The sequence below is a fragment of the Staurois parvus genome, unplaced genomic scaffold (assembly GCF_062004578.1).
Source record: "Staurois parvus isolate SC_StPar_1 unplaced genomic scaffold, SC_StPar_1.0 ptg000122l, whole genome shotgun sequence".
Taxonomy (NCBI): domain Eukaryota; kingdom Metazoa; phylum Chordata; class Amphibia; order Anura; family Ranidae; genus Staurois; species Staurois parvus.
In genome coordinates, this window is record NW_028317918.1 from 4,593,412 (window position 1) to 4,617,775 (window position 24,364).

General features: G+C 39.6%; 1 protein-coding gene across 1 annotated transcript in view; it reads left to right on the top strand.

Annotated features, from left to right (window-relative positions):
- The window catches only part of FAT4 (FAT atypical cadherin 4), a 373,279-nt gene that overhangs the window by 295,029 nt on the left and 53,886 nt on the right, over nt 1-24,364 (top strand). Inside the window, exons 8-11 of the mRNA XM_089672185.1 lie at nt 1,042-1,289; nt 5,928-10,271; nt 15,194-15,298; nt 23,516-23,823. Coding sequence (XP_089528311.1) covers nt 1,042-1,289; nt 5,928-10,271; nt 15,194-15,298; nt 23,516-23,823 — 5,005 coding nt within the window. The remainder of the gene's footprint in view (nt 1-1,041; nt 1,290-5,927; nt 10,272-15,193; nt 15,299-23,515; nt 23,824-24,364) is intronic.

The window sequence follows — 24,364 nt, forward strand, 5'->3', positions numbered from 1 at the left end:
CCTATAAATGTTAGTATCCAGTTATATTCTTTGTATCTAAGAAAGAATCCAGGCCTTGTGCAATGCAATGCAGCCTGGCTGGCTTACCTTGCTGGTACCCTAAATCTTTTCATGATTTCTGCTGTGCAGGGAATTCTGGAAAGGTAATCTAATATTGGAGTTATACCAGCAATACGGAAAAACACATTTAAAGAACAACTCCACTGTAGTAAAAAAAATAAAAAAAAGCTACCCCCCCCCCTGCCAGGCCCCTAACCTAGAACCCCATTCTACCCACTCACTCTCCGAGGTGCTTATTTAGCATTCTGTGATGGAGTGTGACAAAGCAACAGGAGATTTCAGTTTCAAGGATGTATAAAATAGATGTGGCTGCCCCTGTCCTGGAGAGGTAGGTAACACCTGGGTAAGGGTGGGGTGGGGAGGTGTTCAATTGGGTTAGAATGCTCAGAGGGATAGTATTCCTAGACTATAGCATGAAAAAACACTTTAAAAAGTAGAAAACAAATGTACATTCTGTGATGACAGCTCTAGGTACCAATATGTTCTTTTCCTGGTAGGTCATTTAAGTTCTCTGAAGATTCCAAAGTAATTTCATTGTCTTGTAGTACATCCAATGGTTCATTTCCCACAAAAATAATTAAAATAATAGTTCTTTTGACCATAAACTAGTTTATTACAAACCTATATTTAGTATTTAATTTATCTTAGGGAGTTTATTTATTTTGGATGTAGATTATTAAGCACTAGGCTTTAGCAGTGATGGTTGTAATATTAAAGTAATTTAAAATGATCATAGTGGTTTGTCTGAAGCAAAAGCGTCGTTAATAGAACATTAAATCTGCATCTTGGACAAGTATTCATTAATGGAATATCTACAGTTTAATGAGCTTGTCCAGATTTACTCAATTTAATGATCTGTCTCGGGGATTCTTCTTCTTTGTAGCAAGTGCTATAATATAATCGTAGCTGGACTAAAACAACATTTTTTAGAGTACAAAAGCTTCTGTTCAAGGTAATTTTAACTGTTTTTTTTTTCTTTAGATACAGCCTTGTTGGTGGTAACTCTCAGTTCACAATTAACCCCTCTACTGGACAGATAATAAGTAGTTCATTGTTAGATAGGGAGACGAAGGACAACTATACACTGCTCATTATGGCTACTGATGGGGGATCACCAAGCTTATCAAGTTCAACAAGTGTGACAGTGAACATTCTTGATGTAAATGACAACCCACCAAGATTTCTACATCACCCATATGTCACCCATATTCCATCACCAGCATCTGCAGGTAAATATATGTTATTTTTTTGGTCATGTATGTAATGTATTGATGTATGTAGTATATTTTTTTCATCATTGAGGGAAGGTTAAATGTAATTAAACACTAAAAAATAAAAAGCATATAATGTGGCAGACCTCAGCACTTACCATGTTTGCTATGGCTTGTGGTTGCTGTGCATTCTATCTGTCAAAATGCTCTCTTCTATAGTTCCTGACCTACAGTGACTCAGTCCCCTTGCAGTAATAATGCCACCCATGCATGTGTGCTCCTGGCTGGGACTACATCCAAGTCTTCTTATGCTATGTGGCTACACAGAAGCAGATATCCCTAAAGCCTAGGGTGGCAAGCCGCTTCCTGATCCTACCTCCATACCAAGTTGATTGACAGCAGTTGAGGCTTGTGCTGTCTTTTATACTTTGTTTCCTGTGTCCTCAGTGCATATGATCCCCTGCCCTCAGTGCATGCTCTCCCCTACATTCACTGTGTCCTTGGCATGTGCACTCCCCCAACTGGAAGCTCAGGGAAGTGGCACAGGGCAGTAAGGAGTCATCAGCATTGTAATTAAGTTGGCCATACATATTCAATTAACTGTGTGCAGGGGAATGATTGTCTGCTTAATCAGAGTGCATTGATTTAAAAAAATTGAGCATTTAACTACTTTATTTACTAATTTAAAAATCTAAGTTTTGTGTTTCTTTTATACTAGTAGTATATGTATATGTTTGTAAACCATTGGCTGTAATTTAAAGTGTATGCAGAGCCATGTAAGGAAGGATTAGAACCCCTGTCAGAGTTTTTACCTTTATCTATATATCTATCTACCTATCTATCTATATATCCCCAAAGTAATTATATACATAAGAAATAAACAGGTATTTTTGGCCTTGATGAAAGGGCATCTATTTAACCATCAAAACACATTGGCAAATTATGCTAATTGCATTGGCTATCAAAACCTTTTCTGGACACAAACTAGTGAATCACTACATTTATCATTGCTTTTCTCTGCAGATTTTTTTTAGCTGCCTGTATACTTGCTAAGTACAGTATATTTTCTCTGGTTTTTGAGAAAAAGTGGTGGGTAATCTAAAATGTTACAGTTGTCACCAACACAGGGGTAAGGGTAAATTTTTCAGTGGATGCAACATACCCACCAAAGGGGTGGTACAAAGGGCTCACTAAAGCTGTATTGGTATAAAAAAATAAATGCTTTATTATATATAAATTAGAATAATGAAAATAACCAAAAAAGAAAGAAACATGAACACATCACTACATTAAAATGACAACACTGTCAAGCAACACCCGCTCTCCCAGACCACACACATTCATCAATTTATAGGCTGTGTCATATCAGGTGCTAACAGGGGCGGACTGACAACTCATGGGGCCCCTGGGCAATAGGGGAACATGGGGCCCCTGTGTCCTTGCCCAAACTCAAAAAAGCCCATGAAAAAGGTACCAGGGGCATATCATGGGGCCCCCTACTGACCCCGGGCCCTCAGGCAGTGCCCGAGTTTCCAAATGGTCAGTCCGCCCCTGGATGCCAATGACAACTGTTGAACACAAAGTCCAAAATGGCTTTTAATATTTCACATAAACATAATGAAATTAACTTTTTTTTTAATTTTTACTTGGAAATGATTAGAGGAATGATGGATTTAGGGTCCAAGCCTTTCATGTGCAAGTGTCAATATGGTACAGCACATCCAGCCACTCATAAATGTTATCATTCTGATTATACTATTATGCAATCCAGCGAAGAGGCCACTATGTCAACTGCTATAGCATAAGCTACTTTAAAAATTACCTGCAGGGTGGTGGCAGAGGCGTCCAGGACTTCCAGGTCAAAACAACCTATGCATTTCATTCACTGATTGGTGGCCCATACTATTTACTCTATATTTCTCTATATAATGGTACTTCTAATCTACACATATTTTCATGTATCATACATTCTTATGATTAACTATTAGCTAACCAGATCTCAAAGTAAGGTTAAGGGAAAAAGAAGGGGCTAGCAGAGAGAGAGAAATAAAGAAGAAAAAACACACAAAGAGCAAAAAAAGGGGAACTCTTCGAAAACACCTACCATATTTAGTCTATAGATCTTCACCTTTCTTTTTGCTAAAGAACTGTATTAAAGTCACCCCTTCTTGGCGATAAATTGATATCATAAATTACTTTTATTTTAAATCCCTTAATATCACCATTGTAGATTAGAAGTACCCTGTTTCCCCTAAAATAGGACCTACCCCGAAAATAAGAGCTAGTGCTATTTTTGGGAATTGCTAAAGTATAAGACCTACCCCGAAAATAAGACCTAGTTGTGATCAGTGCTTTTTTTCAGCCGGAACATGGCGGAACACCATACCGCCACCTCCGGCACTGGCCCTGCGCATGCCCATATCTGCCGTCTCTTGTAAACACAGAATCCGCTCCCACAGAACCTCTCTACTTCTGTACTCACTGTGGGACAGGGAAGGAACAGATATCTGTGGGTGCAGTATGCAGTGTGTTTAGAGGTGGGGCATCTCCTCCTGCAGCCTAATGCATGGAAGCCGATTCCCTAGGGGTGATCGCCGGCCAGTGGGGAAGAGGAGGAGCGGTGAGTAAGTGCGCTTGGTGCACTGTGTGGGAGGATAGGACGCAAAATGGGAGTTACTGTAGGGAGGGGCCGGCTGCTGACAGCTGTGTTTTGCAAAGATAGCTAACCATATGAGGGCAGTGGAGGGGGATGTGCAAAGGTGAGCTGGAGTTAGGTGTTGCAGAGGTAAATTGAGTCAGGTGTTTTGCAGACAGGGTGCAGAGGTGAGCTGAGTTGCAACCCACTTTTGCACCCCCAGCCACAGCTCAGCTCTGCACCCCCTGGACACAGCTCACCTCTGCATCCCCTGTCCGCAACTTACCCCTGCACCCCCTGGCCACAGCTCAGCTCTTCACCCCCCAGCCACTGCTCACCTCTGCATCCCCTGTCCGCAACTTACCCCTGCACCCCCTGGCCACAGCTCAGCTCTGCACCCCCTGGCCACAGCTCACCTCTGCATCCCACGTCTGCAACTCACCCCTGCACCCTGTATGTGGCTCATATCTGCACCCTGTCTGAAACTCACCTGTCACGTCTCCCCTGCAACACCTGACTGCAGCTCATAACTGTCATCAATTGGCCCTCTCCATAGTAACCCTCATCCACAACTGCCTGCAGCTCACCTTGGCACCTTCTGTCCACACCTGGACATTTAAAAAATAAGACCTACCCTGAAAATAAGACCTAGTGTGTTTTTTTGAGCCAAAAAAAATATAAGACAGTGTCTTATTTTCGGGGGAAACATGGTACTAGTATAGGATGCCAGAGTAATAAAATGCAAATAGTATTGGAAGACAAGAGGTATTTTTAAATTGCTCAACACTTAACATCAGAAAGCGTCCTATTTAAACCTTATAATGTAGCCCCCTCCCTTCCTGTACTGATAAAGTTCAGTAATCAGTGAACAAAATGTGTACATTGTTTTGACCCCAAAAGTCACAGACCCATCTGCCACTGCAGTTAGCACATAGGATGTCTCTTACTCAGCCATTGAGGCAGATATGGGAGTAGCCTTTCATGAGAGTATAACATGTATCCACAGAGGGTGGTAAAAGAGAGTGGAACTCCCATGATGGTCATGGCTTATAGCAATAATTATCCACTAGTGCTATACTGCCATTAAGTTTGCTGCAGTGAGTGCACAATGATTTCTGTAAGTAGTGACACTCCATTGCTGGTGCTTTGGTGGATATAAGTTATCACTGTTCAATAGAACATTGGAACCAGTTTATGCTGGTTATATACAGTCTCAAAACAGTTCTCTTCTTGATGCTTTTGGAATACATTCAGGTGATTTATGACTATGCTGAAGAATTGAATTTTCTCAAGTTATAGCAGCTAATGTTGCTGTGCTATACTACATCGACGGCTGTGCTTAAAGCTTGGACTTCCTAATCCATCATTCCACTGGTCATTTCCAGTTGCATTTCATACAACAGAAAGTTAATTTCAGTATGTTGGGGTGTAATTCCAGGAGCAATTTATAATTCTTTGTGCAGTAGGTGACTTTAGCACTTGATATGCTACAGCTTATAAGAGGATGAATGTGCATGGTCCAGACAAGGGAGTGTGGTGTTTTTGTGCCTCTTTATTCTGTCTTTTGTATTACATAAAGTATTTATTTTTTGTACTGCATACAGCCTCGGAGCACCCTTTTGTACCACCTTTTTGGCATTTTTTTTTTCGTTTTTTACACTTATTAGAATTTTCAACTACTGGCTGATATCCTTATATTTTTCAACAGAAAATCACTATAATTCATGGGGTGATTATTATTTCTTTACCTCTTTTGATGAAGATACTTATTCCTGTGACAACTGTCTGAGAGGAGCATTCCTCTCACCTTTTACAGACTCATTTCACTTTTGTCTCTAGGACAGAAAATGAGTTGAAATCTTCCCAATACTACAAACACAGCAAAAAGATAAAATAACAGAGTTTTAACACTTCCCCACACTATTCAAAAGCACAAAAATAAATTTACTATAGATACCCTTTTAATGAATGTATCATCTTACTTTTGTTATAATTAATTTTATTTTATTTTTTGTCTTTAGACTCATTTGTGTTTGCTGTCACAGTTACTGATGAAGATATTGGATCCAATTCAGAGCTTCACTTTTCCTTGAAAGGTCGGCATTCAGACAAGTTTCACATAGACCCACTGAGGGGTGCTATAAGAACAGCAGAGCCAATAGAGGGGGCTTCTGAGATCACATTTTCTGTTCAAGTCAAAGACGGTGGAGTTAATTCCAAGTCAGATTCTACCACAGTAACCGTGAGGTTTGCTAACAAAGCTGACTTCCCACAGATAACAGCTGATCAAAAAATCTTTGCATTTCCTGAGAATCAAGAAGTAGGAACATTGGTAACAACTGTTTTTGGATCATCAACAAGGGATGGAGTATTATCTTTTTATATTTCCAGTGGTAATTTTGGCAATACATTCCATATTGATGAACTAAATGGGCAGCTTTACATCAAGAACCCATTAGATTATGAAACTATTTCAAAATACATTCTGTGGATTGAAGCCAGAGACATGGGTTTTCCTCCATTCTCCTCCTACCAAAAGATAGAAGTAAATGTTTTAGATATCAATGATAATGTGCCACAATTCAAACAGGACCCATTTATAGCAGAAACTATGGAAAACCTTTCTCCACGCAAAATACTTACAGTTACTGCAAAGGACAAGGACAGTGGATCCAATGGCCAAGTGGACTATGTGATAGTTGATGGGAACAAAGATAATTTATTTAGTATAAACAGAGTCAGTGGGGAGACTAGAAGCACGAGGATGTTGGACCGTGAAAAAGTTTCCCAACATATTTTGACTATCAAAGCCTCTGACAAAGGAAATCCTCCCCAGAGCTCAGTAGTGAAAGTTATCATTAATGTTTTAGATGATAATGATAATGCTCCACGATTCTCTCAGATCTTCAGTGCGTCTGTTCCGGAGAATGCAGCTTTGGGCTATGTGGTTACCCAGGTTACAACCTCAGATGAAGACTCTGGTGCAAATGCAGTCAGCAGGTATACAATTGCAGACACTAGTCTACCTTTCCATATAAACCCTAGTACTGGTGTGATTACAGTAAGTAGACCAATAAACAGGGAAGATAACGATCGCTATATTGTTAGAGTCTCTGCTCATGATTCAGGATGGACTGTAAGCACAGATGTGACCATATTTGTGACTGATGTCAATGACAATGCTCCAAGATTTAGTAAGCCGTCATATTACTTAAATTTTCCAGAAACCACAGAGCCTGGAACTGAGATCACCCAAGTTTTGGCATCTGACCCAGATGAAGGGCTCAATGGTCAGGTATATTATTTCATTAAATCTCAGTCTGAGTTTTTTAGGATTAATGCCTCTACAGGAGAAATTTTCAATAAGCAGCACCTAAAGTATCAGAACCCCAACACCTCCGGCAATATTAACATTAACAGGCACAGTTTTATAGTCAGTGCTTCTGATCGAGGTAGTCCTCCTCTTATGAGTGAAACGACGATATCAATTAACATAGTTGACAGTAATGACAATCCTCCCAAATTTTTGCAAAGTAAATACTTTAGCCCTGTTGCCAAAAATGCAAAAATCGGTACAAAACTAATGAGGGTTACAGCCATTGATGAAATAGATTTTGGACTCAATTCTCAAGTGGAATATTCAGCTGAAAACCTTGGTGGAAAGTTTCATATCAATAAAGAATCTGGCTGGATTAGTGTTGCAGCCTCTTTAATGATGGACTTGAATAAAAACTTTGTGATTAAAGTTACAGCTAAAGACAAAGGCAGTCCTCCACTTTCCTCTATGGCAACAGTTAACATTACTGTGACGGAAGAAAATTACCATACACCAGAATTCTCACAAAGCCATATAAGCATTACTGTCTTGGAAAGTTTTACAGTGGGAGCAATTATCAGGACGGTTTCAGCAAGGGACAGGGATACATCTATGAATGGAGTGATCACATATAACATAACAGCAGGAAATGAATCTGGTCTCTTTGCTATAAACACGTCCACAGGTGCATTATCTTTGTCCAGAAACCTGGACTATGAAGTGTGCCAAAAACATGACTTAACCATAAGTGCTGTTGATGGAGGATGGGTTGCTAAAACAGGTTACTGTGTTGTAACAGTGCATGTTAAAGATGTGAATGACAATCCTCCTGTATTTCAAGCAGATGAATACTTGCCCAGTGTCACGGAAAATGCACCTAGTGGAACTACGGTTATGCGCTTGAATGCAACTGATGCAGACTCTGCCCCTAATGCAGTAATAGCGTATTCTATTCAGTCATCAGACAGTGACCTTTTTGTAATTGATCCAAATACTGGTGTGATCACCACGCAAGGATTTCTTGATTATGAAACAAAGCAAAGTTACCACCTGACCATTAAAGCTTTCAACGTTCCTGATGAGGAGCGCTGCAGTTTTGTGACTGTGACTGTCCAACTAGAAGGCGCAAATGAATATGTACCTCGATTTGTTTCAAAACTGTATTATTTTGAGGTTTCTGAAGCTGCCCCTCAAGGCATTGTAGTCGGAGAAGTGTTTGCTAGTGACCGTGATTTAGGCATTGATGGGGAAGTTCATTACTTAATCTTTGGCAGTAGCAGGAAAAAAGGTTTCCGGATAGAAAAGAAGACAGGGAAGTTGTATGTATCTGGTCTTCTAGACAGAGAGAAAGAGGAAAGAATATCATTAAAAGTCCTGGCTAAAAATATAGGCAGCATTCGTGGAGCTGATATTGATGAAGTCAATGTAAATATCACTGTGCTTGATGCTAATGACCCCCCTGTCTTTAGTTTGAAATTATATAATGTACAAATTAGCGAAGGTGTACCTCCAGGAACCCACGTTACATTTGTAAGTGCCTATGACTCTGATTCAGTTCCTAGCTGGAGCAGATTTTCCTACTTTATTGGCACTGGGAATGAAAAGGGTGCCTTTTCAATCAACCCCCAAACTGGCCAGGTTACAGTTACTACTGAACTAGATCGAGAAAGCACACCTATATATAATCTTACAGTGCTAGCCATTGATTCAGGAACACCCTCTGCAACAGGAAGTGCAACTTTATTAGTGTCTTTGGAAGACATTAATGACAATGGACCAACTTTAATCAACACTCAAGGAGAAGTCAAAGAAAACCATAGATCTGGAACTCATGTTATGACACTGCAGTCCACAGACCTGGACCTTCCTCCAAATCAAGGTCCATTTAATTATTATCTCCTGAGTACTGGTCCAGCAACTAGTTATTTCAGTCTTAGCCCTGGTGGAGTCCTAACTACAACCAGAGAAATTGACAGGGAACAAATTAATGAGTTTTTCCTATCTGTTGTGACAAGAGATTCTGGTTTTCCACAAATGTCTTCCACAGGTACTGTGCACGTTAAAGTAATAGACCAGAATGATAACCCATCTGAATCAAGGACTGTTGAGATATTTGTTCATTATTATGGAAACCTCTTTCCTGGTGGTAGTTTAGGTAGTGTCAAGCCTCAAGATCCTGATGTTCTGGATAGTTTCCAGTGTACACTAACATCCGGCATTACAAGTCTCTTTAATATCCCAGCAGACAGTTGTGACCTTCACTCACAATCAAGATCTACTGATGGAACATTTGACCTTTTAGTTCACAGCAGTGATGGCCTACACAATGCAGTCACAAATAATGTCCGAATTTTCTTTACAGGATTTAGTAATGCCACAATTGACAACAGTATTCTGCTGCGCATAAATATACCAACTGTTAAAGACTTTTTAACTAATAATTATCTGCACTTCTTGCGCATAGCTAGCTCTCAACTTACTGGGCTTGGAACCGCAGTACAAGTCTATGGAGTATTTGAAAAGAATAACAAAACGTATGTCATGACAGCTGTGAAAAGAAGTAATAATCATTATGTTAACCCAAGTGGAGTAGGTACTTTTTTTGAAAGCATAAAGGAAGTGTTATTCCGACAAAGTGGAGTATGGATTGAATCAGTAGATCATGATTCATGTGCACATAATCCTTGTCTAAATGGAGGGAGCTGCATGAGAAGACTTGCCGTGGGTTCAAAAATACCAGTCCTGGAAAGTATTCCTGTAATTTTAGTAGCAAATGAGCCTTTACAAACCTTTGTATGCAAATGCATGCCGGGGTATGAGGGGAACTTATGTGAAACTGACATTGATGAGTGTTTGCCTCTCCCATGTCATAATGGTGGGACTTGCCACAACCTAGTGGGTGGATTTACCTGCAGATGTCCAGATGGCTTTGCTGGAATAGCTTGCGAGAGAGATATCAATGAGTGCCTTTCTAGTCCATGCAAAAATGGTGGCATTTGCCAGAACTTTCCAGGAGGCTTTAACTGCGTCTGCAAAGCAGGTTCTACAGGTAAGATACTTTTTATATTTCTTATATGTTTAATATAAATGCTGAATTATATAAGTGAAAGATTATATAGGTAAAAGATGCCAAATTAAATTCAATAGTAAAAGGAGAGATCTTACACTCTTTAGCCCCTAGAAAGCTTTTTCCACTCCTTCTCCACTGAGTGATATGAACAGTAGAAGTATGTAAAACCTATCCTATGTCTATCTACTATTATTTAATTAATATAGCCATACTTAAATAGATGTTCTGGAGAGCTGCCAGTCTGGAAATGAAAAATCAGACATTTTGGGCATTCCCCTTTATCCAGCATGACAACAGGGTAAATCAGGTAATCCCATTACTCAAGGGGTCCATTGCATTGGCAAGAAATGCTTCCTTTTTTATCCTACATAAATGATAAGATTGTCACATAATTCCTACCATATAGTCAGTGTCTTGAAGAAATGTTATAACATGCATGGCAAGCCTTATGATGTCTATATACACCAGAGGGTGGTTTTATGTGAAGGTATGATCTAACCTCCTCAGGTTAAATTAGTGTGTCCTACATACATGTTTATGTGTATGGAGAGGGAGGAAGAGCTTCAGAATCAATGTATATGTTGGTGCTGGTGGACAAGGCAGGTGGACAAGGTTTTGAAATCAATCCAATCAGTAGTACACCTAAAGAATGGATGACTGGGGCTGTTTGCAGGAAATAAAAATGGTATTGCAGTCTGTTTGAAAACAGCCAGGCTAAGAGAAACCTGTAATGTTTCTTCCAGTACCTACATTATGGTCCAAAAAACAATTCCATCACTCAATTACAATTTATAACCATTGCTTGTGTAACTCAAAATGGATTCCGGTTCTCATCAGTAGATGGCAAAATCGAAGTGCTATCAGGATAAATCAAAATAAAGCCAGACCATAGACTTTTTAAACTTCAGGTATTCTTCTAGCAACCATACTGCAGTGCAATTCAGCTATCCTGGGCAGCTTAGGTTGTAGTTATACTATTGCATATAGCTTAAACATCTTGTTTATAGTGCAATTACTCCATAGTCTGTGCTTATAATGCATGTAATTGGAAACCATCATGACTAAGTGAGTCAGACAGTCCCAGCTGCCTGCAAGTGAGCCAGAGGTCAAACTGTCCTGGTATTTATATAGACCAGAAAGTACAATGAATATTAATATATAGCTCTTCATTATCTGTGCACGCTTGTGCTTTTATCTGTATAGCTGAACTATTCCATAATCAACATGAATCCTTGCTTTAGAAGTTTTACCATATTTAGTTGCTAAAATCTCTGTGGATCCAAGTATTTGACAGATCGGAACCATACTCCTTCAAACATTCCCTGTCCACTTCATGATTCAGTTTGATAGCCTGCAAATTTCTCAACATGTGGAATTGTAATTATCTTATAAACTGGACTTAGGATGGAAATCCGCACTTAAAATGTGGCTTTTTGAGCAGGAACAAATCTAGCGATCACATTCTTTTGGTGAAGGTTTACATATAAAAAATGTAAATTTATTTTCCCTTTTGTTCATTTTGTAATATATTTTTATAGATGGAAATGTATTAATGTTTAAAAAAATCACGTAAATAAGATAACTCAGCAAAATGCAGCTGAAGCTTATAGGGGCACTTATACTGTGCTTGAAAGGTTTTTTGGTGGATGCCAGATATTTTAGCTCCATCCACTTGAATAAAATCTCCACAGTAATAAAGCTAAGTAACATAATCAGTACTGTAATGAGAGTGGAGACAGGAACTCCAGTGAAAGTGTCACTGGTACCTTAGATAGACAGAAAAATAGATTGGCTGCTACAGGCCAAAAGAGGGAGTCTTGTTATCACAGAGAAGTTGGGCATGTCTCAGGTCATATCCTCTCCGCAAAACCAGCAGACACATTTACAATGGACTTATCTTTAAAGTAGCACGTTTTTCAGCCATGTAAAAACCTTAAAGAGGCTATGATGTTTCCCAACTCCCATGTTTTGGTTGGATTTGGGCTTTAGGTGAAAGCACAATATTTGGTTATATGTCATATGACTGTTTTTTTTTTTGGGAGGGGGGTTTGCATTTATTTTGTTACTATTATAGGACTACTATGTTGATGCTATGTTAATCATTCCTTTCACCACACATGCAGGATAATTCTAACACAATAAGAAGTCCTACTATTTGGTTCTGTAAAACTTTCACTTCTTTAAAAATTTCCTCACATAATCTGGCAGATCTGTTTTATTCCTGTCATCTCAGGGTAAAATCTCTTCTTAGCTCTGCATACCATCCACTATTGGCATGCTTTACTTTAGATATCACCTTTCTCTTCAAATTCAGAGGTGATGCAAAGTCAACCATTGTCTGTTAGAGAGGATGTTATGTTGTAAAGCACTGTGTAAACTGTTGGTGCTATATAAATTCTGTATTATAATAATAATAATATACGGATATACAGTATTAAAAAGAATGAAAAGGCTGAAGATTTTGGATCTCCATGCATTCTATGAATGAAAATAAAAAACCTTCTGTGTGTTGCTCCCCCCTCAGCCCCCCTAATACTTACCTGAGCCCCCTCTCAATCATGTGCATGAGAGCTTTGGCTATCCCGGGACTACCTCTCCATATTGGCTGAGACAGCAGTGGGCTCCCACTGCTATAAATCACTGCCAATGAGCCAATGAGGAGAGAGCGGGGCCAGGGCAGAGCCGCGGCTCTATGTGTCTTATGGATGCATAGAGCTGCGCTCGGGAGCGAGCATGCACCAGTGCCCCCATAGCAAGCTTGCTTGGTAATGGGGGCACTGGCCAAGGGGGAGAATCCAGAATCATTGATTGGGGACCTGAGAAAGACAGGATTGGGGCTGCTCTGTGCAAAACTATTGTACAGAGCAGGTAAGTATGACATGTTTGTTATTAAAAAAAAATGCAGAACCTTTATTACCACTTTAACCTGTATTTTTTTTATTCAAAATTATGAGATTTTGTACAAATCTGGGGACCAGAAAATAGCTGTTTGTTTTCATTTTGCATAATTTCAATGTTGATAGCAAGTCTGAAACATTGTGAGAGATTTTCTAAAGCAGTAAAGAATGATTACTTAGCAAAGTGAATGTTTATTTCAGATGCCCGATCATGTGCAATAGAAATCAAAACGCAGTGTTTTTTGGCATTTTGTGTTGTTTAATTTAACCTCCCTAGCGGTATGATTATTTCAGATTTTTGGTGCTGAAAGCGGTACCATTATTTTGCATGGAAATATGCAGTTTTTTTTTATTTAGGCCTGTCATTTTTAGGAATAACTCACTGAAATCTATCCAAACAAGAGTCTAGTAAACATTCCGGATATGATAAAACTTGAAACACGAAATCATAAGTTATAATTTAATAAATAATCATAAAAAATAATAAAATAATAATAATACATTTAATTCAATAATATAATCAAACCAAAAACACTGAAATTTTAAATATAGCGCCAAGTTCGCACATCACTGAGCAAAGTATCATTTTCAGTGTTTGATGATGAATTTCCCCCACGAATCATTATCACTCAATTCTGCAAGTGGTTCTGATTTACTATCGCTGTTCTCTAGCTGGTCTAAAACCGATTTTGACCTAAAGGGACGCTTTTGGACGCCATGGACTTTTCCCAGTTTCCAGGCAGAAAGAACAGTCAAAATGCAGGCAGGGCACAGGACAAAGCAGTAGGGACAAAATGTATGAGAAATGCTTTGAAACAGCAATGTTTTGCTATGTAATAATCGTTTTAAAAAAAATAAAATTTTTAAAAAAATTCAAATTTGCCGCTGGTTCGGGCACCCGTACGTCCCGACGTCACAGGGACAGGAACACAGAAGCCAAATGCCGGCATCGGCCGGAGGAGATGGCCAGGGATGCTGCAGGGGACACATCGCGGGAGCGAAGGACAAGGTCAGCGCTGCAGGGAATCCCTGAGCAACGCCGCATGGTAAGCCCGAGTGTAGCTCAGGGTTACCAGTTGTGGTACTGAAACTCTACCCCGAGCTACACTCGGGAATACCCCCAGGGATGTTAAGTAAACACAGCTTCACATTTTCACTAAGCTAAGGGAACAGTCACTTTACTAGAGGACATACTTTTAAAGAAGTGAATGTGACATTCACCAAACATTCACTGCAGGTAAATCTACCTTGTGTATTATTATACAGTGTATGTGTTTAAAATACAGTGCTTGACATACCTGCAGTGAATGTTTGGTTAAGGTTGCATTTGTGTTATAAGATTTGTCCCCAAGCGTACATTTTCTGCTCCTTAGTAATAAAGCTGTATGCTGCACATATGTTTTTAGTCTAGGTTCATACTTCAATGGGTTTGTGGGCTGCATTTGCGCATGCACGGCATCCTATTTATTTGAATGGGCTGCTGTGCCTGAGATTCCCACAAAAAAAGATGCCTGCAGCATTTTCAACATGTGGCTGAAGGGAAATCACATGGTGCATTTGTACCTACGGAAGAGTGCATTTTGGCTGAGGGTGGTTGTGGGTGCGGGAACAACTGCGATTCCCGCACCCACGACCACCCGCCACAGTGTGAACCTAGCCTCAGTCCAAATAGTAAAAATTTTAGATACTTTAAAATAGAATAGTACAGTACAAAAGATGTTTCTTGCTATAGTGTATCTTTCTAAATACCATATAGCAGTGTATATGGTCTATACAATGTACCAAATACCAGTGGCTTTGGTGTAGTAACTGAAACCCTTGAAGTGTGATTTCTTATGTTATTATTCACAGTTCTGATTATGCAATCGCTAAGTAGACTTGCCCTGACCAGTAACTGCATAGCACTATGTTACATTTTTTAATGTTTAGGACTCTTGAACTATATGATATACTTATATGTTTATATATATATTTGATTAATTCAATCACATTTTTTTTTGCTAGGTAAACTATGTGAATCTGCTATTAATTATTGTGAATGCAACCCTTGTTTTAATGGGGGATCTTGCCAAAGTGGAATAGATGGATATTACTGTCATTGTCCTTTTGGTGAGTAGATATACTTTCAGTTATTCCTTTGAAAAGACAACCTTTTGGGACTGCTTGTCTATATTCCCATCGCACATGTTCCTGGAAACAGGGCTCATCAGTAGTGGGTGCTGCAGTGACAACCAGCAGTGACATCCATACTGGAAATACTGGTATCCATACTGGAAACATTCGGAGCCAAGCAGGACCCCTTCGTCAGGCATGACATGCCTGACAAAGGGGTCCTGTGCTGTTCTGATACATTACACTTGTACATTTGTGATGTGATCTTTCTGCAATAAAAGCTTTTGGACAACATTTGAAGATCCATGGTGTGCTGGTGAATATGTGAATTAATCCTTTTTGGACACCTGTCTCATCAGATCAGAGTTTATTAACTGTAGATATAGTTGATTGGTTTACACAGAGATTGATTTTCAACTACAGCCTGACCATGTGTTGAGAAGCCTGTAAACAACATACTATCTTTATTAGGAATGTGTATACTCAGGTAGGGTGATAGACTGTTGTGACGGAGGGTAAGCGGGTCAGAACTCACAAGGCAGATGGCAAACACTTAAAGCTTTATTAAAACAGACAACAGTCACTCAATGGGGAGTAGTGCAGGGAGAAAGAGTCCAAAATACTTGTAGTCCAGCCCCAAGGCAAAGTTGAAATGTCTCTACAGCAGTTTATAATCCAAACAGGGGGGTGATGTGAGTCTCTGTAGTAGTTGTAATCCAACAGGGAGGTGGAGTGGGAGTACAAGAACAGTTCAGGGAAAACAGGAGAGCATAAACTCACGGGTCCAACAGGGATGTCCTGGTTCACAGCGGACAGCAGCAGGGGCGACCCTGCTCAGCACACAACAACAGCAGGTAGTTCTAGCACACAGCCAAGGGCAGTTGAGGCAAAGAGAGCCCGGGCACAGCAGAGGGCAATTCAGGCAGGCAAGGTAATCAGGGCCCACAGCAGTAGGTAGCTCTGGCAGGCAGGAGGTCCGGGCACTCAGCAGAGGTCAGTTCACAGGGTAGCGATCCAGGGACTCACCAGCCAGCAGTGTACAAAGCAAAGTACAGTTCCAAGCATCTCCTAGTTAAGGCTCAGGCAGGAGTAGCCCTGTCCATCATGACTCCAGCTCTCCCAACAAAATGTCCACATGGCCCTGCAATTGTCCCCACCCCCAACTTCCTGCTAAGATGTGGCCTGGACTGGTTTTCCCCAGCCACACAGAGCCATGCTGCCTTTGTTCTATATGGAGATACATCCCATTTCCCCTCCCCCTGTGAGGCCCAGGAACTTCAGACAACACACAAAAAAAATAATATTTCTGCTGTCTGTCACACTGTAAAATGAGTTCAGTAATATCTTTATGGTTCACTATACTCCCCAGGTTTTATTTATATCATATCTCCCAAAAGTTAAAATATTTGGCCATATAATCAGCTCCTAATGACATTTATTTAATTACAATGACATTATCTAAAAAAGTGTGAACTTGTTACATAGTAATAATGTTATTGTGAAATTGGGCCAGAAAGAACATATTTGGTGCAAATGTTGTCACTTCAAAAACTTATTTTTTCACACCGCACATACCGTATTTGCCGGCGTATAAGACGACTGGGCGTAGAAGACGACCCCCTACTTTTCCTGCTAAAATGTAGTGTTTGGGCTATACTCGCCGTATAAGACTACCCCTCTTCCAATGCACACCAGTGGGAGGAATAGTGCCCCATCATTGGTGTCAGTGGGAGGAATAGTGCCCCATCATTGGTGTCAGTGGGAGGAATAGTGCCCCATCATTGGCATTAGTGGCAGGAATAGTGCCCCATCATTAGTATCAGTGGGGGGAATAGGTGCCCCATCATTGGTATCAGTGGCAGGAATAGTGCCCCATCATTAGTATCAGTGGGGGGAATAGGTGCCCCATCATTGGTATCAGTGGGAGGAATAGTGCCCCATCATTGGTATCAGTGGGAGGAATAGTGCCCCATCATTGGTATCAGTGGCAGGAATAGTGCCCCATCATTAGTATCAGTGGGGGGAATAGTGCCCCATCATTGGTGTCAGTGGGAGGAATAGTGTCCCAACATTGGTGTCAGTGGGAGGAATGGTGCTCCATCATTGGTGTCAGTGGGGGGTGGAATAGTGCCCCATCATTGGTGTCAGTGGGGGGGGGAATAGTGCCCCATCGTTGGTGTCAGTGGGGGGAGGAATAGTGCCCCATCGTTGGTGTCAGTGGGAGGAATAGTGCCCCATCATTGGTGTCAGTGGGAGGAGTAGTGCTCCATCATTGGTATCAGTGACACCAATGATGGGGCACTATTCCTCCCACTGACACCAATTACACTTGCTGACCCTGTTCTAGTATGGTGCTGCTGCAGACAGCATATGTGGTTGCAGCAGCACCTCTACACTGAACACTTACCTGCTGCTCCTGCACTCGATTTTCGCAGGGCCGCTCGGCTCCGCCCCCTCGCCGGTGATTGGCTGCCTGTGTGCCTTTCCTGAGCTACAGTTCTGGCGGCCAATCACCGGTGAGGAGGCGGAGCCAAGCAGCCACGCGAACATCCAGTGGCCAAACTGAAGGAGCAGCCGCGCTTCCTGGACAAGATCATCGTGGGACCGGAGCCAGGTAAGAAACAGCCCCTGCCCACCCCTGTACTTAGTGTCCCTTCCGTTGGAAGGGGGGGGCGGCGGCGGCACCTCGCCGCCCCCTAAAAAGTGTCAGTATGCCGTATACCAGCGTATAAGACGACCCCCGACTTTTGAGAAGATTTTCAAGGGGTAAAAAGTCGTCTTATACGCTGGAAAATACGGTACCTTCATCTGAATTATGCAGTAAAATACTTTTGACCTTAGTAAACAACACAAAAAGTGCCTGCACTAGTAACTTCCCATAGCTCACCTGGAATACGCCAAATGGATTAAAATATATAAACTCTAAAATAATAAAATGGTCATGATCACAATTCTCATCCAAATACACTTCAGTTTACAAGAACAAAAACTTATGAAGTCACATAGTTTCTCTATCACCTTTACTAGAGCTCATCCCTAATTTTAAATAATACAGACTTGGAACAAGAATATTTTTAAAGTGCCAATAGGATCGACTTTTGGAAAGAAAACAGCTGAGAAAGTTAAAGAGAGATGTCTTTAAATAATTAGAGCTATGTCTTCATACATCTTGGAAGACACAGTCTGGTAAATCACTTCTTTCCATTCCCCTGAAAGCCAGAGATATATATTCTCATAAAGCAGTTACCTCATAACCATTGGTGTGTGCTTCCAGCCTTTCTGTGTGCATACAACCCTATTTATCAGTGTGGTCATCAGAGCTTTTTGGAAGAATGAAGGGAAGGGCAGTTAATTAGTTATCTTGACATTGTTGTTGAGCCTAGGAGAAACAAAGGACATTGCTCTAAATAAGTCATCATTTTAGGACATGAAGCCAAATATAGATATAGAAAGCAAAAGATATGTTTATTTCCATGTAAGTTTGTTTTTCAGTAAGAATAACTGAAAAGTTGGAAACCTTTCATTCCTACTGTGTCTGAATTACATGTAGAAAAACATAATTTAAAAAAAAAGTGTTAGAGTGTAGATTTCATTGTATTTGTACAATGCCATATCTCTAAATGGGCCATATACAATGCCATTTTCCCAAGCCAAGGCAATAAAGAAATTAAATATCATTTGCAGTACATACTTACTTATTGGTTGTTAAAAAAGGCAACAATGGAAATCTTCCAAGATGTATCTTGTTAGAGCTCTGCTACTGAACTAGAAGAAATTTGAATACACATTCAAATAAATCAGGTTGTGGACTTATAGCCAATACACATGCTTGGGGACTGCTTTAGAATGGACTTTAGATCATATTTGTTAAACGATTTTGCTTGGATATTTCTTGCTATGGTCCAGGATTGATTTGCAAACACCTTGGCCAATTGTTATTTGCTCATTTTCCACAATATTCTGTTTATAATTTTTTTTTGAGAGTGTAGACTTTCAGAGATCTCTGTATCCAGTAAGAGGAAACATAAGCCTAAAGTAAGCCTATCAAAACCTGGGCAATTCAAACTAAATACACTAAAAAAAAGCCTGATATTGTGTACGGGGCACTAGTACCCCTCTTGGTCCTTTAATGTGATGGATATCCTCACTAGCTACTAGACTGGCTATTTTCATATACATTCCGCTAATTTTGTTTCCAGATCTACTAATTATTTGACATGCACTTTGATAAAGGCTAAGTTTTGATTTTATGTTTTTTTTTATCATATGTTTGGTTTTAATTGTCCAGGTTTGTGACAGGTTTTCTTTATCATGGAAAAACAAACAATACTGATGGTGAACTTTAGATAATAGTAAACTTTAGATTTCTCTTGCTTTTAACAAGGCTGTTCCATGGAAGACACACATTTTACCTCCATGGTGTACTTCTCAAACCACCTATCCTCCTTATCAGTTCACAAATGATGACCTGAAATCTGTGCTAAAACAGTCAAAAACACATAAACAATACAAAATAAAAAAATTAATAATACTACTGAGAATAAATTAACTGTGAACTAAATAAGACATTGTTATGGTGGAACATTATTGTTTTTTACTTTTTGTTTTTACTGTTTTATCCTTTATTCTACATTTTAGGCCCACTGCACACACCACTGTCCAGTTGCAGTATCTCTCTCCCATCATCTTAATGCACCTTGGAGTGACAGGTGCAGCATCAGGCCCTGTAGCAGGCAGTCTGTCAAATTCTGTGGCAGGCTGTGGCTGAACGCTGTACCTAGTGGTACCAGTGTTTAGGGCCCTGTCAATTCAGGGATGGAGGTCAAGAACACATGAAACCTTAGCATTATGTGTATATGCATCTTTTATTCAATATTTTAACAGATCTGAAATGGTTTGTTTATACTATTAAGGGTATTGTTCTCCTATTATTAAAAAAAATTAATGGAGCATGAATTGATTATGGCCCTGAAAATTAGCAGATTTTGCTTAAATGTTCTCCACAGCAGCAATGCAATCCAGGCAATATCTGGACTTTTTACCTGAATACTAAATATTTGTTGAAATGGGCCTATAAAACCAGTTAACAGCCTCTCCACTTAATTAGATTTTAGCCCAGTGAAGGAAGTATTTATTTTGCATTCACACTTAAAAATCAAATGTTTCTAGTGGTATGCTCACATTTTCCAGGCTCTGTAACTTTATAAGGAATGGAATTTTGCCTCAATACACATTAACACCAAGTATGTCCAAACTGAAAAAGGTGACAAAATAAGTGCATAATGTCAGAAATGTCTATTTTATGCTTTAACTCCTATCTGTTGCCATCAACATTTACAAAGAAATAAAGAAATATGCATATTCATTAAAGATAAGCCAGAACTCTACATATCCAGATGACCTTACTTTGAATTTTAACAAGATTATTTCATACACTTCACTAAAATTTATAAGAACAGGATTTAAGGTTTAATGAGGTTGTATAAGAGGTAAGCCAAATTCCCCCATATTTTTTTTTATATATAATTGAATCATATATTTTGTCTCTTTGGATAACACACTAAAGAAGAGATCAGGCACAGCAAGTTCACATGAAAAATGAAGCAAGTTCATCTTTCTGAAATACTTCTATTGGTTTCCATGTGAAAGAAAGCTTAAAAAACAGAAGGAATGAGAGACAGAATATGATTAATGAAGTGCAGGAAGCTACATTTGACTACATTTGCAATGGAAGAAAAACATTAACAAATACCTGCATAATGAGGCCATCTCTTGTACTTATTTTCTATTCTCTACTTGAGTCTTGGCTCTAAATTGCTGTTATAGTGATTCACTTTATCTCATCCTGGTAAAAATCTTAAGATAAAATACTTGGTTCAAGAAATGGTGCATAGAGCTAATTCAACAAATTAGACATTTATGTCTTAAATGAAAAATTATTGCAAAAAAAAAATAGTGAATGGCATAGTTCTGCAAAAACTAATGACAAAGCAGTGAATGTATGGAAGTATGAAAACTTACTGCATTGCCAGCTGTGTATAAAAATGCTGTATTTTAAAGAAATTAAGACCTTTTTATTTGATATTAGCATTCCATTATTTTAGTAATCTGTTCAATATTTTCTTATGATGTTGAGCACTAAGCTGGTTAAGGATGGAGAGCATGATCTGTGCAAGTTATATTATAAAACTAGGGCTTTGTTACTTAGAGGTAAGGGAAGAACATGAGGCGCCAGCTAAGTGCAGTATGTGTATAAGGATGGTTTATTAAAAGCGGTTAAAAGCACTCACAAGATGTCTAAAATCTTCAGACTTATCAGATAGTAGGTCATTAGCTCACTCCTTTAGCAGGGTCCACCGCTGTCATCTAGGCTGGCCTGGCTTCTAGAAAGAGCAAGCAGCTCTGAGCACATAGTCTGATAGCCTTATACTAGTCCCAATCCTCTCCTCCTTCTGGTGACGTCACGTCCGTCCATGCGTTCCACGCTGGTTCCTGTGCAGTTCCTGATGTACACAGGGCGTCCCGGGGCTCCATTCTCCCATCTTCCAGACTAGATGACAGTGGTGGACCCTGCTAAAGGAGCAAGCTAAGGACCTACTATCTGATAAGTCTGAAGTTTTTAGCCATCTTGTGAGTGTTCTTAACCTCTTTTAATAAACCATCCTTATACACATACTGCACTTAGCTGGCGCCTCCTGTTCTTCCCTTACTGTCTTCCCAACAGAGTTGGTCACACTCTACAGATGGCTGTCTCCAGTGCCTCTTTGGATTTTTTATATCTTGTGGAATTCTAGGACTTATAAGGACTTTGTAGGAGTAATTAGGACTTATAAGGACTCCCTTATATATTGTTTACATTACAATTGGTCTTGGTTAAGCGCCAGATCATACTGTTCTCATTGTGTTACTTAAAGAGTTAAAAACAGGGTAGTGTTGATTGATTGGTGAAACTAGGAGCCTAGGAGGGACAACTAATGGGGTCACAGGTAGAAATAGCAATCAGAGAGACATTTTTAACTCTTATCCACTTTATGCAAAGCTAAACATGGCTGTGCTTAGGCTTTAAAGTAGTTGTAAACCTCTAAAATGAAAAATGTAAAAGATATATCCCTCTATAGTGTGTACTTGCCTCAATCCAAATCTCACTCTGCTATCTGCATGAGTCACTTCTGACAGGTTATGTCCATATCACAGAATGCCGGGAGTCTGCCCAGCCCTCTCTCCAGCACAGCAATGTTGATTGACATCATCCACTGTGCCTATTTCCCTATGTGACTGTGTAGAGGGAGATGTGTCCATGCCCTACACTCAGGTCTCAGATTACACTCCACTCCATGCTCAGTGCTTTGCAGTGTGAGATGTCAGACCCTTGCCCCTTGCCTTTTAGAGCTGAGAAACAGCCTTTTATCTGTGTGTTTTAGAACGCTGTAGAGAAGAGAGTCCTGAAGATAAACAGATACAACATATTTAGGGTTTGTGTCATCTCTGTGTATCACCTGAAGCTAATCACTTCAGTGGATATATAAGGGTTTACAAACACGTTCATTTTATAAATAAGCTCTACTCTGTGTGCAATATTAGCCAGTCTGGATGTTTGGTGAGCTGAAAGTTTAGCATTTTTTTACTTTTTTAGGCCTTTCTTTATTTTATAGTGCATGAATATGTGGTGTAGTAAATCTGTGGTCAAATGCTTCTCTCTGTCAGATTATAATCATATTTAGGCATGATTAGTTATCCTAGGATTTGCATAGGTCATGTCCTAATAAACTGTACCCTTAAAATATTTTTTATTAGTATTTCACTGTGCAGAAATATATTAGCTGTTTGAAGTAAGAGGAATAGAAGGTGTTATCCTTAACTGACAAATTAATTCCAAGACTCGGTTTTTAAAGAATGTGTGTGAATAGTGCCAAGGGCAGTGCTTTGATTTGTCCTTACCAACATTTGTTACGCATAAACTCATTTGTTAGAGTTCTAGTTGTTCTTCATTATATATCATGTCATACTGTCCTAAGAGTAATACAGGTATATTTGACTGGCACATATTTAGTTAAAGTATATTAGATACAAACATGTAAAGGAGCATTAACAAAAAGTCATCTATAGCACTTAAGTGGTGAAAGTTAATGTTGGAAGCAGCTTGCACAGAAGTGTGCAAACATGGACCTGCTATTTATTATCAGTCTTTTCTTTTTATCTTCCATTGTTGTATAGGTGTCTTTGGAAAACACTGTGAATTAAATAGTTATGGATTTGAGGAGCTTTCCTACATGGAGTTTCCCAGTCTGGACTCCAACAATAATTACATTTATATGAAGTTTTCTACCATTAAACCAAATGCATTATTGCTGTACAGTTATGATAACCAGACTGGTGATACAGCTGAATTCCTTGCTTTGGAGATTGTAGAAGAGAGGATGAGGTTTTCCTACAACTTGGGCAGTGGAACATACAAGCTAACCACAATGAAGAAAGTTTCAGATGGGCACTTCCATACGGTGATTGCACGCAGAGCTGGAATGGTAAAGACCTTTGTTTATATTGTCATTTTACAACATTTAGTAGAAAATATATTGCATGCAGAGTGAGTATACAGTATGACTTTATTGAAAATTGTGGTACTTTACTTTAGACGTATACCCTGATAGTTGTAGTCACATAATCTGTCAAGTCTATTACACTTCTGTGTTGACAATCTATTACGATAAAGGTTTACATTTGCTCAGTGTTCAGTTTTGCATAGCAATATAAATATGAATACAAATATGAGGTCTGATGACCACTGTACATGCATAGTTACCCACTAACAATGTATCTAATGACAATGTATTTCCAATGTTAGCAGTCACTTGTAGTGCTTCCAAAGCTTCTGAGGCACAGTTTCTGGTCACAAATCAGGGCATGGTACCCCATAGCCCCTTTCCTGGATTTGATCCTGTATACTCAGTCTCTGCTGAGCCTCATCTGCTTTTTTTATTTGCCACAGGATAGTTGACTGCCACTAGTAGTCCGGCCTTTGGGATAGCACTTACCCACATCTGTAGAAGCTCAGAAGCCTGCCTT